The 16,263-nt window shown below is 37.3% G+C and overlaps 2 protein-coding genes across 3 annotated transcripts; both read left to right on the plus strand.

The window, feature by feature from the left end:
• The first annotated feature begins 1,688 nt into the window (after nt 1-1,688).
• Nucleotides 1,689-5,856, plus strand: LOC140156361 (uncharacterized). Its single transcript, XM_072179328.1, has 2 exons — nt 1,689-1,698; nt 4,628-5,856. The coding sequence occupies exon 2, from the start codon at nt 4,635-4,637 to the stop codon at nt 5,037-5,039; it is 405 nt and encodes a 134-aa protein (XP_072035429.1). The 5' UTR covers nt 1,689-1,698; nt 4,628-4,634; the 3' UTR covers nt 5,040-5,856.
• Nucleotides 5,857-6,915: 1,059 nt separating this feature from the next.
• Nucleotides 6,916-13,254, plus strand: LOC140157121 (uncharacterized). 2 transcript variants are annotated; one of them, XM_072180199.1, is made up of 8 exons: nt 6,916-6,990; nt 7,586-7,720; nt 8,028-8,335; nt 9,075-9,141; nt 10,645-10,908; nt 11,675-11,788; nt 12,228-12,294; nt 12,642-13,252. In XM_072180199.1, the coding sequence occupies exons 2-8, from the start codon at nt 7,684-7,686 to the stop codon at nt 12,970-12,972; spliced, it is 1,188 nt and encodes a 395-aa protein (XP_072036300.1). In that variant the 5' UTR covers nt 6,916-6,990; nt 7,586-7,683; the 3' UTR covers nt 12,973-13,252. The 2 variants fall into 2 exon arrangements, with proteins under 2 accessions (XP_072036300.1, XP_072036299.1); XM_072180198.1 differs by lacking the exon at nt 6,916-6,990 and adding an exon at nt 7,060-7,190 and having other exon boundaries at nt 12,642-13,254.
• Nucleotides 13,255-16,263: the final 3,009 nt, after the last annotated feature.

The raw sequence follows: 16,263 nt of genomic DNA on the forward strand, positions 1-16,263 counted from the left end.
AAATATTTCATTGTTTAACATCTATAACGTTTTCATAACCTTCCTATAGGTGTCGTTGTCGGAGCTGGACATTACCTTTCCATTGGTGCCATTGTCGGAGCTGTTATAGGATGCATATTTGCTACAAGTATTCTGTGGATACTAGCAATAATAAAATAGTGAATATTCTCAGTCGTTAAAATCACAAAGTTTTGAATTAAATCAAATACTGGAACTTACATTTTTTTTTTTTTTTTACGTTGCGTCTGAAACCATCAGACTTCATCAGGCAACTGACCCGCTGGGCTGGTCATGTGACACTTTGGGACGGCTAGGGATCGTCTTGATGGCCCGGTCCCATGCGTGAGATAAGTTGTGTCTCAGTCCCCCTTTCTTGTTAAGTGACGGCTGCTCTACTCTCTCCCAGATGGCTTCCTTGATGCCTCTCCTATGCCACTGTTCCTCCTTATCGAGAATCACTGCGTCCTCGGTGTCAATATTATGACCAGTGTCTTTAAGGTGAAGGTACACGGCGGAGTTCTGGGCCTCGTTTGAACTGGGCCTCCTATGTTGATTGAGTCTAGCTTTCAAGGCTTGTTTTGTTTCGCCAACGTAGGCAGCAGAACAATCAGCGTCACCGCACACTAATCCATACACTAAGTTTGAGCGTTTTTCTTTTGATTGTTTGTCCTTTACTTGAACGAGCTTGCCACGAAGGGTGTTATTTGGCTTAAACGACGAGGAAATCCCAAAAGCTTTGAGGTGTTTCTTTACACGTTCTGACAGTCCAGCTATATATGGGATTGTGACGCGAGCTTTGTTGGGTTGACCACCATCAGACTGTTTTGGTCTTTCCTGCTCTTGTTGGCTTTTAGAAAAGCCCAGTTCGGATAACCGCAGTTCTTCAGCGATTCTTTGATGTGGTCTTTCTCCTCTGGGATAAGTTCGTTCTCGCTTATGATGGTATCAGCTCTGTATTGTAAAGTTCTTATTACTCCCAACTTATGTATCAATGGGTGATGTGATCCAAATTGTAAGTAATGATCAGTGTGCGTGGGTTTTCTGTAAACATTTGAAGTTAGCGAACCATCGTTCTTCACACTAATCAGGCAGTCTAAGAAAGCTAGCGTGTCGTCTTTACAACTTTCCTGAGTAAATTTGATGTTGTCGTCTAGCTTATTGATGTGTTGAAAGAAACCTTCTAATTAGGACAAACAATCAAAAGAAAAACGCTCAAACTTAGTGTATGGATTAGTGTGCGGTGACGCTGATTGTTCTGCTGCCTACGTTGACGAAACAAAACAAGCCTCCTTGAAAGCTAGACTCAATCAACATAGGAGGCCCAGTTCAAACGAGGCCCAGAACTCCGCCGTGTACCTTCACCTTAAAGACACTGGTCATAATATTGACACCGAGGACGCAGTGATTCTCGATAAGGAGGAACAGTGGCATAGGAGAGGCATCAAGGAAGCCATCTGGGAGAGAGTAGAGCAGCCGTCACTTAACAAGAAAGGGGGACTGAGACACAACTTATCTCACGCATGGGACTGGGCCATCAAGACGATCCTAGCCGTCTCAAAGTGTCACATGACCAGCCCAGCGGGTCAGTTGCCTGATGAAGTCTGATGGTTTCAGACGCAACGTAGCAAGTTGCAAAAAAAAATGTAAGTTCCAGTATTTGATTTAATTCAAAACTTTGTGACTAGCAATAATAGTCTGGTAAGAAAACATCATCTTAAATTTTTCCTATTTTGTTAATGGAAATCATCCACAATTGCTGAGAAGAGAGACAGTGCCAATAACCTACTTGCAATGGGTGGATTATATCTGCTCTCTGTTCAACCACCTTCTGAAATACCCACACCTACTGCTCAGAACCTACCAATATAATTCAATCCAGCAACATGAGAAGTTGTGCCCAGCAGACCCACATTCTTAGAAGAATCATGGATGATTTCAAAAATTAACAGCTTCATGTCCAAGTCACATTATAAATTTCAACAAGGCCTTTGATTCAAGATGAATATGTTTACAGTGCTGCGACATTATGGAATAACAGAAGGTGTGGTCAACGCCATCCGCGAGCTATGCAAATGCTTAAAAATTGCTGTAATGGTAGATGGAAGCATCTCAGATCCTTTTGACGTCTCCATGTGAGTTCTATAGGGCGATGTTCTGGCTCCAAACTAAACTTTCTATCGAGAATAGCCACATCTGAACTCGGAGATGTAACACATCCTTGTCGCTCGATACGTCATCCAGCTAAAATGTTAAAAGAATCCACTATCTCCTGGGCATAGGCCTAAATAAGAACAGCAGCAGCGGTTTTGGCCTCATAATATTAGCGCATCCAAGAATGCTAACTATCATCCCTATCCAACCCTTCAATCACGTAACAGATTTCAAATATCTTGGCTCCAATGCGATATTAAAAGATGCAAACAAGGCTATTTTAAAACTAGTCCGTCTGTTGAGAAGTACACAATAATACTCTTTGCAAAAGGAAATATATATATATTACTGTTCTTGTATAAGGCCTATGATAACTTTTTCATTGGATATATTACTGTTCCTGCAGTTCTTTATGGCTGTGCATCCTGGGTGTTCAAGACATATCACAAGACATGTAAAGCATAATCAACGCTTCTGGTGAATTCTGCTACAGGATTATGCCTCAAAACATGTCTCGGACACCAGCATATGACATGACCAACACTGATTAAAGAGTTTAACTTCAACACTACACTATTTTTCGCTCACCTGGAACGTTTTCACTAGTTCGACTAGCGTCTTCAGCAGATGGTGATGCTGTGATGATATCTTGTCTACAATCGGGATATCTCTCACTGATGACGTCATATGATTGACAGGATGACGTCATATATGTTACGATGTAGCGCCGCCGCCCCCCCCCCCCGGGCATCGGCAAGTTATCCCAGATGGGGTCTATTTCTAGACCTTTGTCACGATTCAGTCTTGGTTTCTGAGTCCTTATGTGTATTGCTTCCAGAACTCTACGGGAATATTCCTTTTGCTCCCATTCAAGAACTTTTACATTTTCCCAGTCAATCTGGTGTCCTTTTGATCTTACGACGTGCTCCCTGACAGCTGATTTGGAACTGCCAGCGGTGGATTTATGTTCACTGATCCTTTTCTCGAGCTTCCTGGCCGATTCGCCTATATAACTAGCATCACAATCAGCGCAAGTGATCTCGTACACAATTCCAGACTGTTTAATGGGTTCTGTCTTGTCTTTAGGGGCTACTAAAGTACTCCTAAGCGTATTTTGAGGTTAGAAGCTGGTAGATACTCCTGCGGTCCTAAACGCTCGGCGTAGCTTCTCAGAAAGGCCTTCTATGTAAGGCAAGGTGACAAAACCTTTATTGGCCGTCTCCGAGTCCGGGTTCTGAGAAGCACTGTCTTTCTCTTTGGGCTGGCCGCGGAAAAAAGTCCAGTCTTTGTAGCCACAGTTTTTAAGAGCGTTAAAAAATGACGTCATCCTGTCAATCATATGACGTCATCAGTGAGAGATATCCCGATTGTAGACAAGATATCATCACAGCATCACCATCTGCTGAAGACGGTAGTCGAACTAGTGAAAACGTTCCAGGTGAGCGAAAAATAGTGTAGTGTTGAAGTTAAACTCTTTAACCATTTGTGAGTGGACGCGGCGAATCAGCCGTAAACTCGGCAAATTGTATTTTGAGTTAAAGTGTAAAATGTATGTGAAGGTCGTATTCATAGGTGTATCAATTCGTTGCGACAAGTATCTTATCAAACGCTGTTTAAATCAATCAATAATACTACTGCTGAAGAGGTAAGCTTCTACCTATTTCTATAGAATAGTTCTTGTCTTTGTTTGCTTTGGCTAAATCCTGTTCAAGTGGTAGATAACAAAGCATTGTATTTTGTCTAGGTATGTATAATCAACAATGAACAATGAGAGGATATTTCTGAACCTCGTTGACTTGGGGATGATTTGAAATGACCGCCAATAATGACTGTTGGATATTTATTACCAGAAATGTAGAAAAAGAGACACATGTAGAACCATTAAGAAATACAATTTTATCTAAGGAACAGAGTTCGACAAATCATAACCCCGCTTTTGGATATCGTTTAAAGTCAAATGATATACCATTTTAAAGCTTATGGTATATATTTTCTAAACACGAAATAAAACAAAATTTACCGGGGCCGACTTTACGGCTGATTCGCCGCGTCCAGTCACATTTTATCTTCCACTACGTATAAATATCCACTCGTATATGACCAACACTGTTATCCATTGTATAAGGAATCGCCAGCTAAGATGCCTTGGGCACATCTTTTGCCTGCCAGAAGAAACGCTTGCTAGGAGATAATACTAGGAGATAGTACATATCACTCACGGCAACAGAAGACCTGTATGTCCAAGCACCTACTTTTAACCTGCATCAAAAGTGAGCTAGGGTATGATGATGGCACGATTCATGCAGAATATATGCCAGAGATCGATGTGCATGGATAATTCTTGTTGTCGGTTGTTCCGCAGCAGAAGAATGATAATGGTGTTAATTTCTGACATATAAATAAAATCGTCATTGTAAAAAAATAAATTATTTTGCCAAATATGTTTTTAACTTGGTTAAATTTTCCTATATTTCAGTAAAAATATGTACTTCAAGACAAAACCCACTCCAAAAGAGACTGCAACACAGCCTGAACTCGGAGACGACGGCTATGTGGTATACAATGCTAATGCTCAAGGTCCATATGCGGAACTAAGAACACACTTTAATAGTACTAGGCGAAGCGAGTCCACAACCGTACAACCTGTCATTGGAGAGGATGGCTACACAGAGTACAACAGAACCAGTGATCAACAAGAGTCTTATGAGGAACTTCAGAAGGGTACCTCTCCCGACACAAAAGGAACGTCTGCTTCTAACACAGACTACGAAGTGCACATCGATTTCGCACATGGTGCAATGTCTGCAGAGGCCGAAGATGAAATGAATAACGACGAAGACAATGAATATGCATACGCATATGCCGATGTTCCTAAAACAGATCAGTGATATGAACCAAAAAGAAAAGAGTTCCCCTTTAATAGTAGTAATAACGACAAAACCAGTAGAATTTGCGTCAATCTTCAGTTGTTCGTAAAATGCCCTAGAATGTACAATTGTTATATGTTTTTGTAAAAAACAAAATAATTTTTTATTCATATCTGTTCAAATCTTGTTAAAGACAGCTCTCGTCATAAGAATTCAGAAAATATATAGTTTGACCAATCTACGACATATCAGTTTTTATTTAGTAAAAAGGACGAAGGAAGGTCAATTTTTGTCTATACACGGTTCACAACATGCCCCCGATTTTGATGAAAATCGTCTCAAACTTTTCGTCTTGTAATAACATCTACAAACAGAGAAGTTTGTACAAACCTTGTTTATATCCACACATTAAGTGTAGACGCAGGCATTACAGTAGAATATTATTGAGGTGAAGGATTTGTTTCTGTAAATGTCAGTGCTTAGTATGAAAAAGTATAATCCAGTTCAAGATAAGGATCGAGGCTAGCAAATTTAGGTTTACTATATTTGATATTACACAGTCTAATTATATGGATATATCATACTTATTTGTTGCGGGTGTCATGGTGATTACTGATTATGAATAATTTGGAGAGTGGTCCACCCTGCTACCATTTTTGTTTGTCATCTCATACCGGAATGGAAACATATCACAGACCTAAAATGTTAGTGAGTATATAATATGATCATGATGTAAGCAAATCTCAATTTTGATGGGTGTAGTTTTCAATCCGGTCACCCACCTTATTAATTGTTTTACATTGTGTATTTGAATCATAGCCAATGAAAGGCTGTACAATAAAAGACTGCGATATAATGTTTGACTGTTTGTGTACTATGGTATCATAATTGGGTTAGCGCCATCTTCGTGTCTATTACAAATAGATTATAGATGAGATAACATGTGACGTCATACCAAACATTTGCCCATTAGTTGTCATTCTTCTCTGCCCGTCAGCATGCGTGCCTCTATTTTATTGAGGATTGAGGATCTGACCTTGCTTTTAAAACTCACGTCGAATCAGAGAAAAGGTGAAATGGCCCTGCATTATCAATAGACCAGCCCATTGTCATTGTTTTTGCAGTCACGTCACCTTTAGGATGAAAAAAGAGTAGAAGTTCCTCACCACCCGCCCCTATAAGCTACCATTTGTACGTCTTATTTTCACTAAAGATATTAATCTATACTTTTGTTCACCTCAAGTTCTATAGTGACGTAGGTGTGTATTTTGCTGATCGCACTATCGAATCTAGCGCGTAAAGTTAATCTCGCAGAGGGTACAACAAGCGTACAAGGGCTGTTTGTCGGCACGCTTGCCGCGCAATAGCGAAAAAGCATTGACGCCACTACTGAACTTGAGGGGAACCAAAATTTAGCACCCCAAAGCTAACATTATGATACCCAAGCTTTCCCGGGTTCAGAAATAAATTAAGTGGGAAATTTGAGAGCATGGATAGGCAAGTAGACAGGAATCTATGAATGGGTCGTTGCAGCCGCCTTATAAAACCAATAATTCTCATGAAGTGACAAATTTGACATGTTTCTTAAACTAAACATACAAACTGCAATCACAATGTCTTTTTAAAACAATCATGGTAGTTATGACATGTACCAGTACTATTCTTACGTTGCGACAATACAATATAAATTTAAATGGAACGAAACCAAAATTCGTCACACATGTTTGGACATCGTGCCATTGCACAATAAAACTTTGAAAATATCTCAAATAAGGAAATAAATACACTAACGAAAAGATATGACTTTCGTTGGCAGAGAATTTAATAGCTGCCTTATGTAAAACATCTATCGTGTGCAGCACAATCCCCTCATTGTAAATTGTTGATATTCTGTATTACTTTCTTGATGGCGTTTAAGCCAACTTATCACCTTTACAGGTAGTTGGTGTTCTTTGCGTGATATTGATCAAAAGTAAGTACATTAGTGAAATATTGCAAATGGCAGCTATTATGCTCTACTGCGCTTACAATGATCTTCCATTCTGCCTACGACTAAGGTTTGCCTTTGTGAAGACAAACGTCAACATTATTTATAGTGGTAAAAGTAAAAACAAGCCATGTTGATGTCTGTGGTTCTTTTCGTTTTTTCAAATCTTATTCAGTCTTCATCTGGTATGTTATTAATAGTTTAATTATTTTATTAATGTAAAACATTAGGTTATTTATCATATTGTAGAGTAGCAAATTTCTTAAGTGCTGACAGTGCAATATTCACCGTTATCGTAGACAGTGTCGGCAGAGGCATTCGGGCTAAAGAATATCATATCATTCATTACTGTATTACTCAGTGGCGTTTGTGTGCAGATTTTCAAAAGTTTGTGGGTGGAGGCATGGGTCTCGATTCCCCCGACTGTTCAAAAATGTTCGGCTCGCTCCTCTTGCCGTAATAAGTGAACCACAATTTTTCGACTGCTTGCATCCCCCCCCCCCCCAACTTATCAGTTTGGGGAGGTCCCCGCCTTGCGCACGCCACTTGTATTATTGTCTTGTTGTCACACTTTGTCCAGGAATCTTACCAGAGCATCCTTGTGCATATGGATACGACAATGTGCCTAATGGCGTAGATCATCATGACTGGATTGTAACGTCTGCAACTTTAGATGGTATGCCAGGCACAGCAAATCCGGGTACTAACACTACCGGTAAGCTTATACTGATGGGTTGTTTTTTAAAGTCAATTCATTGTAAAGTAGATATTTTACCGTTGTCGTTCGTATTATATTTAAATATATATATATAGTTCTCTTATTTGCAAATTTTGTGAAATGTAATATCAAAGTCAGATAATAGGAGAACGGCAATTAGTTCAGAAAAGTAACGTTTTGACGTTAATATTTTACCGTTGATTGTATTATTTTTGGAGAGAACATCAACATCGTACCGGTAGAATTTAACAAAAGCAATAATTATTATGTAAAACATCTTCATTTTTGAATTTTGGCATCATAGATGAATGCTACCTACTGTACCAGACAGACAATGCCAATGAAGGCGAAAATGCGTTCCTGTTTTCTTCATGTTACAAACCCAACGATCAATTGAACAGAGACATTTCGTTACGGTTTAACCACTTCATATACGGGAGTGATGTAGGATCTCTCAGTGTTTATCTGCGTCCTGGATGTGAAAGAGCACAGGATTGGCCTACTTCTCAGGCTCCAAGAAACAACGAACTTATTAGGGTTGTAGAAGCCCAGAGCGATAGGTGGAGTGTGGTACAAATACCGCTGAATACTGCCCCATCAAGCGCCTTTCAGGTATATATAACACTTACGAGTTTCAGCTAATACGCGGAGTGGATGTACGATGCGTACATGTTATTCGCTGACCGCAATTAGCGTACTCGCGTTTATTGTTTTTGGATTTATGCGCTGAAGCCCAGCGCACTTGACCGTTCTGCCATAGTGTATCAACTCTGTATCTTAAGGGGGTACTACACCCCTGTGGTAAATTTGTGACTATTTTTTCATTTTTTCTCAAAAAATAATAACACACTGGTAACAAAAGTTATGTATATTATTGGGGCAAGGAACAAAATTACTACACCGAAATTTCAGTGACTCAAGACAAGCGGTTCAGTATATATGGTCGGAAATGAGGTACATCTTAGCGGTACCTTATTTCTTATCATAAATAACGAGCCGCTTGGCTTGGGTTAATGAAATTCGTGTGTAATAATTGGATTCCTTGACCCTATAAAATACGTAACTTTTGTTACCACTGTGTTATTAGTTTTTGAGAAAAATGCAAAAAACAGACACACATTTATCGAGGCGTGTAGTACCCCCTTAACGGAAACTCTCAACTGTTTCACAACAAAATAGTAATAATGAAATATTTAGAATACATTTGCGGTACGTACCTTACTGCACACAATACCAATCATGCAAATATACTTCCCCGCCCACATACACGAAAACGATATGTCTCCTCAGAGGCAGAGTATCTTACGTTTCGTTGTAAACAATCTTGATAAACGTTATTTCTTACTTTTAGATCTTGTTTGAAGCTGTTGTTGGAAGCGGTCTCGGCTACATTGCATTAGACAAAATAAGCATCAATGGTAAGTGTGACGATTTTGCCGCTTTACCATTTATTTTCTATGTCTATATCCGAGGTTTAATATTTTGTTTCGTATACCAGGACAGATATATTGTGTTTCGCGTATTGACGAATACCAATACTAAAACATAACCCGTGAAGTGGATTATGTTCCATGAAGAATCTTGAAATCTGACTTTGTCTACACTTATTCGTATAAAAGTACATTTTAAGAATCATGATATACCAGCTTTTCCCAAAAGTACCCAATTTGGTCAGCATTGGCCGCATATTTGTGGACAAGTTTGCTAAAATGTGTACAATTCCTGTATTTTGAGCGTATTTGTCTCTGCTGAAACCCACCAACAATGGACATGTGAAAGGGCATCGCTACACCAACATTCCTGAAAATGCTTCTTTAAAAAACCGTGGCACTTACCACATGTACAAGTACACCATCAAAAGTTCAGATAATTAGTAATAAATATTACCGTAAACTGTGGTTACTTTGTGTTCATTTTTGCACTCATTCTGGTATCGCATCTTAATCATGTTGGATACATTTTGCCGACGACTAAACATAACATTTCACCTCTGAATTTAGATGGTCAATATATTGGGTTTTATAAAAAGTATAATGTTAAGGGTGGATAAGGTTAAAAAGTGTGGTCAAAGTTACCATATGGGTATGTGACATCACAAAAGATTAAGACAATGTCTTCCATAGGGAGTTTATGAACTTCAACTGGTATAGCCCATTGTTGCCGAGGATAAGGCCACAAAAAAAAGTTGTTTGTTTGTCCTCCACCGCCCGCTCCTCAGATGAAGGCCTGACCAATATTTTTTTTTTCAATTTTTTTTTTTATAAAAGTAAGTAAAATTCAATTTTTTTTCCAGATTTGGAGTATCTCTGGACCTAGCTAGAGCTAAATGCTAAGATCTTTCATGGTTGAAAATTAAAAAAAGCCCACCAAATCATTAAAAGACTATCACATGAACACAAATTATAACTTTAACTGCATATTAAAGAAACAAAATGTTGGTTTTTTTAAGTCACCATGAATGATTGTAGCATTTAGCTCTAGTAAGGTCCAGAAATACGCCAAATCCGAAAAAAAAAATTAAAAAAAAAAAAACATCCGCCCGCCCGCACATCCTCTTTCAAAGCTGTGGAGGACAAACAAACAATTTTTTTTTGGCCTAATGGTGCAAGAGGTTGCGGGTTCGAACCTTGGCGGTGCCAACGCTCTCTTGGAAAAATTGAATTAGCTTTAAATTCCCCTGGACAAGGAACTTACTGCTAATTGCCTCGTTGTAACTCGTACGGGAGCTGATCCTGGTTGCGAAGGTTATTTGTGGAATGTCTAGGATGTGCGCTCTTGAAGCAGCAAAGTCTCTGAATTGTTGTTAAATGGTTTATGGAATGATGTATTGGTCAGCGATAACCTGTAAAGTGAGCTGAGGCTTGTGAATCAACGTCTAGGCGTGTTTTTTTTTATTTTTATTATACGATTTCTTTATACAGGAGTAACATGCTTTGTAGACACGGATTTCTTCTGCGATAACAGTAGCTGTATTCTAGATGATTGGGTATGCGATAAACATGATCAAGACGGTCTAGTTGACTGCATTGACGGTACTGATGAAGCTGAAGCTACATGTAATTGTGATACACTGGTTAAGTTTCAATGTAACAATGGCCGATGTATCGATAAAACACAGCTATGTGATGGAGTTAATGATTGTACACGACGTGAAAGTGAAGATGAAGCTGAGATGAATTGTCAAGGTATGGGTTACGTACCTTGCTATATTAGGGCCGATTCATACTCCATATATTCGACGTCGAGTATCCGTGCATCAAGTATTCGGTATTTAATCTGTTTCGATCAATCTTAATCTGTAACAAGTGTTTGTTGACGAAACATCATTGTATATTTGACGTCGTATATCTGGTGGAAGTATATTATCGATTTTACGTCACCAAACATGTTCAAAGATAAACATGACGTGAAATAGATTGTATCTAGATTGAAACGGAAGATTAAATAATGGTTACTTGTTGCATCGGATATTCCACATCGAATGAAACGTATGAACCGGGCCTAAATAGTTCAGAGATTGTGTAAAAATCCTTCAGCCAATTGAAAGTCAGTCACCGTAGAGCCGGGCAGTAGAGTGATTTGAACCCGGGGATTTGATTTGATTTAACTGAAGTACACATACGTTAGCTTTGCCAATGCGTTGGCGTAAGAATCACAATCTCTCAAATAACTTGAGAAGTAGTGCTCTTTCTCGAGTTTGCTGCTATTTTTGCCAGCGTAAATGTGGATTTCGTTCTCCTAAAGAGAAACAGCATGCATATGTGGCGAAAATGACACCCCTTATACCAAACCTTGGAATCTCCTTTATAGAACCATACAATTATTATTGTGTGTCAGCTTTATTTGTCCCAATAATTGAGTGCAAACACCGCTAAGTCATGCTTCCTCTGATCCGCCACAAATTGCCGTTATTCAAAAATCTTTTTGTTTTTAATCAATTGCTACATTCAGGTGGATCTTCTACAATTACACCATCTACCATTAGCAATTCTCAAATATCCGGATCTGTGACAGGAATTAATGAAACGACATCTGACGTAACAAATCCTTTGGTGACCATAAAAGGTATTCAAATCCTTCACACTGTTTCAAGGCTATTGTTATCAGTATAACCATTTATATATAATTAATATTGAATGAGTATCTTGAATTTATAGCATTATCATTATGTAGATTTTATGCAGTGCTAACATGAAAGGTATCTACGAAAGCCATTGCATGAACATTATATATATATGTCTTTTAAATTTATCTGCAATTATGGTAATGGACACATAACAAAAAAGGTTTCCAATAGTTATTTTCTAGCAATTTACGATTTGCATATTATGGTGTCAGATTATTATATATTTAATATGGGTATGGAATCCAGTGCTAACACATGTTGCTCTCACTCTATTTCCATAGAGGCTTCAAGCGTCCACAGGAACATAATTAAATAATGTGCTCATTACTATTTTTGTTTTCACTCATGATTTTCTTCTTTTCGTTTTCACAATCTTAGGTCTTGCACCTATAATAGGAGGAGTGATTGCAGCTTGTTTTCTCATTTTACTGGCCATCGTAATCTGGTAAGGACGTAAAGAATATCATCTTAAATAAGATATAGCGAGGTGGTAGTGGACTTATATAGTAGATGATTAGTTGCAAAGTCTTTCATCATGTGCAGCATGCAGAAACGGTTTGAATAATATTCACAAAAGCTATGTGGAAGGTGATGCATGTATTGACCAGCTTCATCGCGCGCGAATCCATTGGTAGTTTCTAGTGTTTTGTTCTGTAAGTAGAAAATAATCAGATAATTATCAGATTATAATAGTTTAATCTTATTTTTACTTATACTTTCTAAGATGACTAAACCAGGAAAAGTATCAAAATTTGAGCTAATTTGCATGTAACCCATATTGTCTTCATTAAGGAAACGAGTGCGCACCAGCAAAGATACCACTAACACTGATAGACAACACCTGGACACCAAACGAAAGTCTGATGTCAATCCGGAATACGAAGATCATCTTGAACAGCCATATATTAACGCAATGGAAATGTATCCGAAAGAATCTCACAAAGTCTCAGCTGATGTGGCACCACCTCAGAACGACGTCATATATGATTCTACCCCTGAAATGGACACACCGATAACATATGATGAAATGTATTCCTTGCCGCCGGAATTTGAAGTAGGCAAAACCGAACACAAGGAAGAAAATACTTATGCAAATACATATTCTTATGATTATTCTGAGTGATGTTCCTGAAGTGAATACCGATCGTACCGATAATATAATCAATTAATGGTCTGATGAAAATGAGGGCAATAGCAGATGCCTTTTTACTGCCTTTACTTCCTCTTCGAGATTTAGTCTCATAGTAGATCTATATTATGAAGAGCTTATTTCCAAACCGTGTTAAGTCCACAAACACATGTTTCTGATTTACCTGTGCGATATTGCAATGGGTTATGATGCTATAGGTATTATAATTTCAGTAGGATGCACCATTACATATGCTCTCATGTCCCACAAAATATACTGTCGAAACGCTCAAAACGCTCATTCCAGATCCCTTAACACGGTTTGAAAATAAGCTCTTCATATAGCAAGAGGTTTATAGTCATGATAAATATGGTCTTTTGACCGTAGCAATCCCTAAAAGACGTTAAATCCAGAGAAATGCTTTAAACCCAGTGATCTACCTGGCCGGCAGGTAGGTCACTGAGGAAGTGTCCGGTAATCACAACATTAAGTCTTATATATTAGAAAGCACGAATCACATGGTCATTTGTGCTCATTTGTCGTCAATCTTTATTGAATTATTGGGACGTCACTGCTCTAAACAATTTCGGCGCGAGGATTTTGAATATCGCGTGTTGAGAGATGGCTGTTTTTATTCGTTTTTATGGTTAATATGAGTTTGTGTTAAATAAAACCATGTGATTCGTGCTTGATAATTATTTTTCTAACATATTAGTAGGTATGTCACAGTGGCTGCACAATAATTCTGCTACACTGTGCATGCAAGCATAACAGTGAATTGAAAAGGGCGCGCTTCAAATTTGGCCAATTTTAGAAAACATCCATGTCGATAAATGAATTTCTTCATATGCTTCATTTATCCAAATTGTTTAAATTTTTAATATATGGTGTGTGAAGCCTTTCCGAGGCTAACATCGGATCCTTAAATAAAAAAATTGTTTTGTTTAAGAGCTACTGCCTGTTTTTATGGATTTTTGAAGATCGCTCATAAATCAATAAATATAGGCCTATTGAAGTAAAGGAACTACCACCATTTAGCTGAAATACTAATCTTTCTTAGCATGTAAATTAATTCCGTCGACAACGAATGAAACACTTCCCTAAAAGTAGTTGAAGCAAAACATTAATCAATGATATTTTTAGGGAGTAATTTTCCAAACCACAATAGCTCTAAGCCATTGTGTGTGTCCAAGGCCATACTATTTTTGTATACGCGGTACAGTATTAGGCTTTTGCTTTTACCGATTATCCTCCCATGTTAATCCAGATGACAAAATGTTAATTTAAAGTCTCATTGCAACTGAATTTTAATTTTTACTTTTCGGACTTGGCTTTGAGTAATGGTGACACATACCATGTTTACAGTAAAAATGAAAATTATATTCCAGACACCGTCAAAATGTCAAACTTTTTATTTTTTTGTATTGTTTTTAAATAATTAACTGCAGTTCATTTATTCAACCTCATAACAGGATCATACTTAAAAAATTATGATGAATGAACAGACGTTCATTAAATATTGAAAAAAACCTAAAATTACTCATGCCTAATTTGCATAATAATATCATAAATACATAATTAGCTGTAATTACCTAATTTGCATAATTAATTACTTTTTGTGTATTTTTTGTTATCAATTGAAAGAACTTTGTATACATATGTGGGCAAAAAAACCGCACCTTTATATCATGTACGGTTTTCTATTGGCATCAATTTTGCATATTAATTAGCTGAACTTAGTCATTTTTTGAGATTTAATTTGTCTGCAGATTGGCCGAAATTGCTAAAATAGTATATTTGGTTAATTTATTATAATTATTCAATGATAGATTTTTTAATTTTGTTTTCTGTAACGAAGTCAGGAAAGATATGCATTTAACACGTGATATTTAAATTAACGCTGCTTTTTCAAGCAAGCGTCCAAATATACCTTCAAAATCTTAAAATGTGCCAATTTTGTCATTACAGCCATTTGTGGCAGGATTTCATTCCATCTACGAGCATCTTTAAATTGACACTACGTCACAATGCATTGACCGATTTCAATTCTGTTTTTTGATTTTTGATGCTTTAATAAAGCTCAATAATGTAGGAACATTAAATAACATGTTTCTGCTGCGATTATTTTTGAGGTGATATGCCTAATATTAGACATAATGTTGTGATTGCCGGACACTTCCTTTAACGGTTCTCAGGGTATAGTATTTAGGGATTGCTACGGTCAAAAGGCTCTATAGTATGATTACTTTGAGCTTTGAGAGTCTTTAGCAAATTTTCAAGAGATTTAGTAAAAGTTAAATCGATTATTTTGATTTCGTACTCAGTTTGTGTAAAAACACCTTCAGAAAACTAACCCTCAACATTATTGATACTAAACATTTCATCAGTTAAAATTATATTTTAAGTGTTTTAATTATTAAAATAATTATTGTGTATAACGCAATAATGTCTTTACATGTAAAATAAGCACAGTAACCTGTCTTAACATATAAAATTGTAAATTCGTTTTAACATGTTTTAAAACTGAGACTGATTGTGTCAAATTTAAAAGTGCTGGGAAAAATATTAATTACATACAAGGTGTCCTGATTCTGCAATTTCATCTTTATTATATCGAGGTTACTCATTGAATTGTGAATGAATAAAACCCGTCTTATATCTGTACTGGGACTGTTTTATTGTAATAAAATTTGGTGGATCATTCTGTACTTGCTGTGACATCAGTGTCCGTGGTATCGCTGCCGGCTACTACAATTCTTCAACAATTTAATCTGAAAATACCGCAGAATTCCATCTACAAGCATAATGTCTCTAAATGAGTGTTTTGGTTGTTTGTTTTTGACGAAAGAGACGAAATGCAGACACCTTCTACAAAAACATTATTTGGAGTTTGAGCAACTATTATGCTGATACAGGTGGCTGTACAATCTATTGTAATGTTTTTTGTGGAGAATGAGTGCCTTTCGCCTCTTTGATACTAAATAAACCAAACAAACACTCATAAGCATATTGTTTGTAGATGGAATTTTACGGTATACAATAGTTTGATTCAAGTCTTTAATTTACAGTTTGTAACTCGCAGACAAAGCGGTTTTTTAAATGTTTTTGTAATCTATTGTAGATTCCATTCATAATGGTACAACCACTGGAAGTACCATGAATGGAATTAGTACCTAATCATGACTCAAACAGCTGTCAATCATTCTGCAGGTATACTATTCACCGTAGAAGTCACGTAATAATCGGATTGACTACCATAGCAATAGATGAATACACATTTTGAAT

Source organism: Amphiura filiformis, chromosome 7 (genome assembly GCF_039555335.1).
Source record: "Amphiura filiformis chromosome 7, Afil_fr2py, whole genome shotgun sequence".
Classification (NCBI taxonomy): domain Eukaryota; kingdom Metazoa; phylum Echinodermata; class Ophiuroidea; order Amphilepidida; family Amphiuridae; genus Amphiura; species Amphiura filiformis.

Excerpts from the sequence above, each read along its gene's own strand:
- LOC140156361 (XM_072179328.1), top strand. The coding sequence starts at position 4,635 with ATGTACTTCAAGACAAAACCCACTCCAAAAGAGACTGCAACACAGCCT.
- LOC140157121 (XM_072180198.1), top strand. The coding sequence starts at position 7,136 with ATGTTGATGTCTGTGGTTCTTTTCGTTTTTTCAAATCTTATTCAGTCT. Across the intron at positions 7,721-8,027 it reads TCCGGGTACTAACACTACCG|ATGAATGCTACCTACTGTAC; the intron begins GTAAGCTTATAC and ends TTGGCATCATAG. Across the intron at positions 10,909-11,674 it reads AGCTGAGATGAATTGTCAAG|GTGGATCTTCTACAATTACA; the intron begins GTATGGGTTACG and ends TGCTACATTCAG.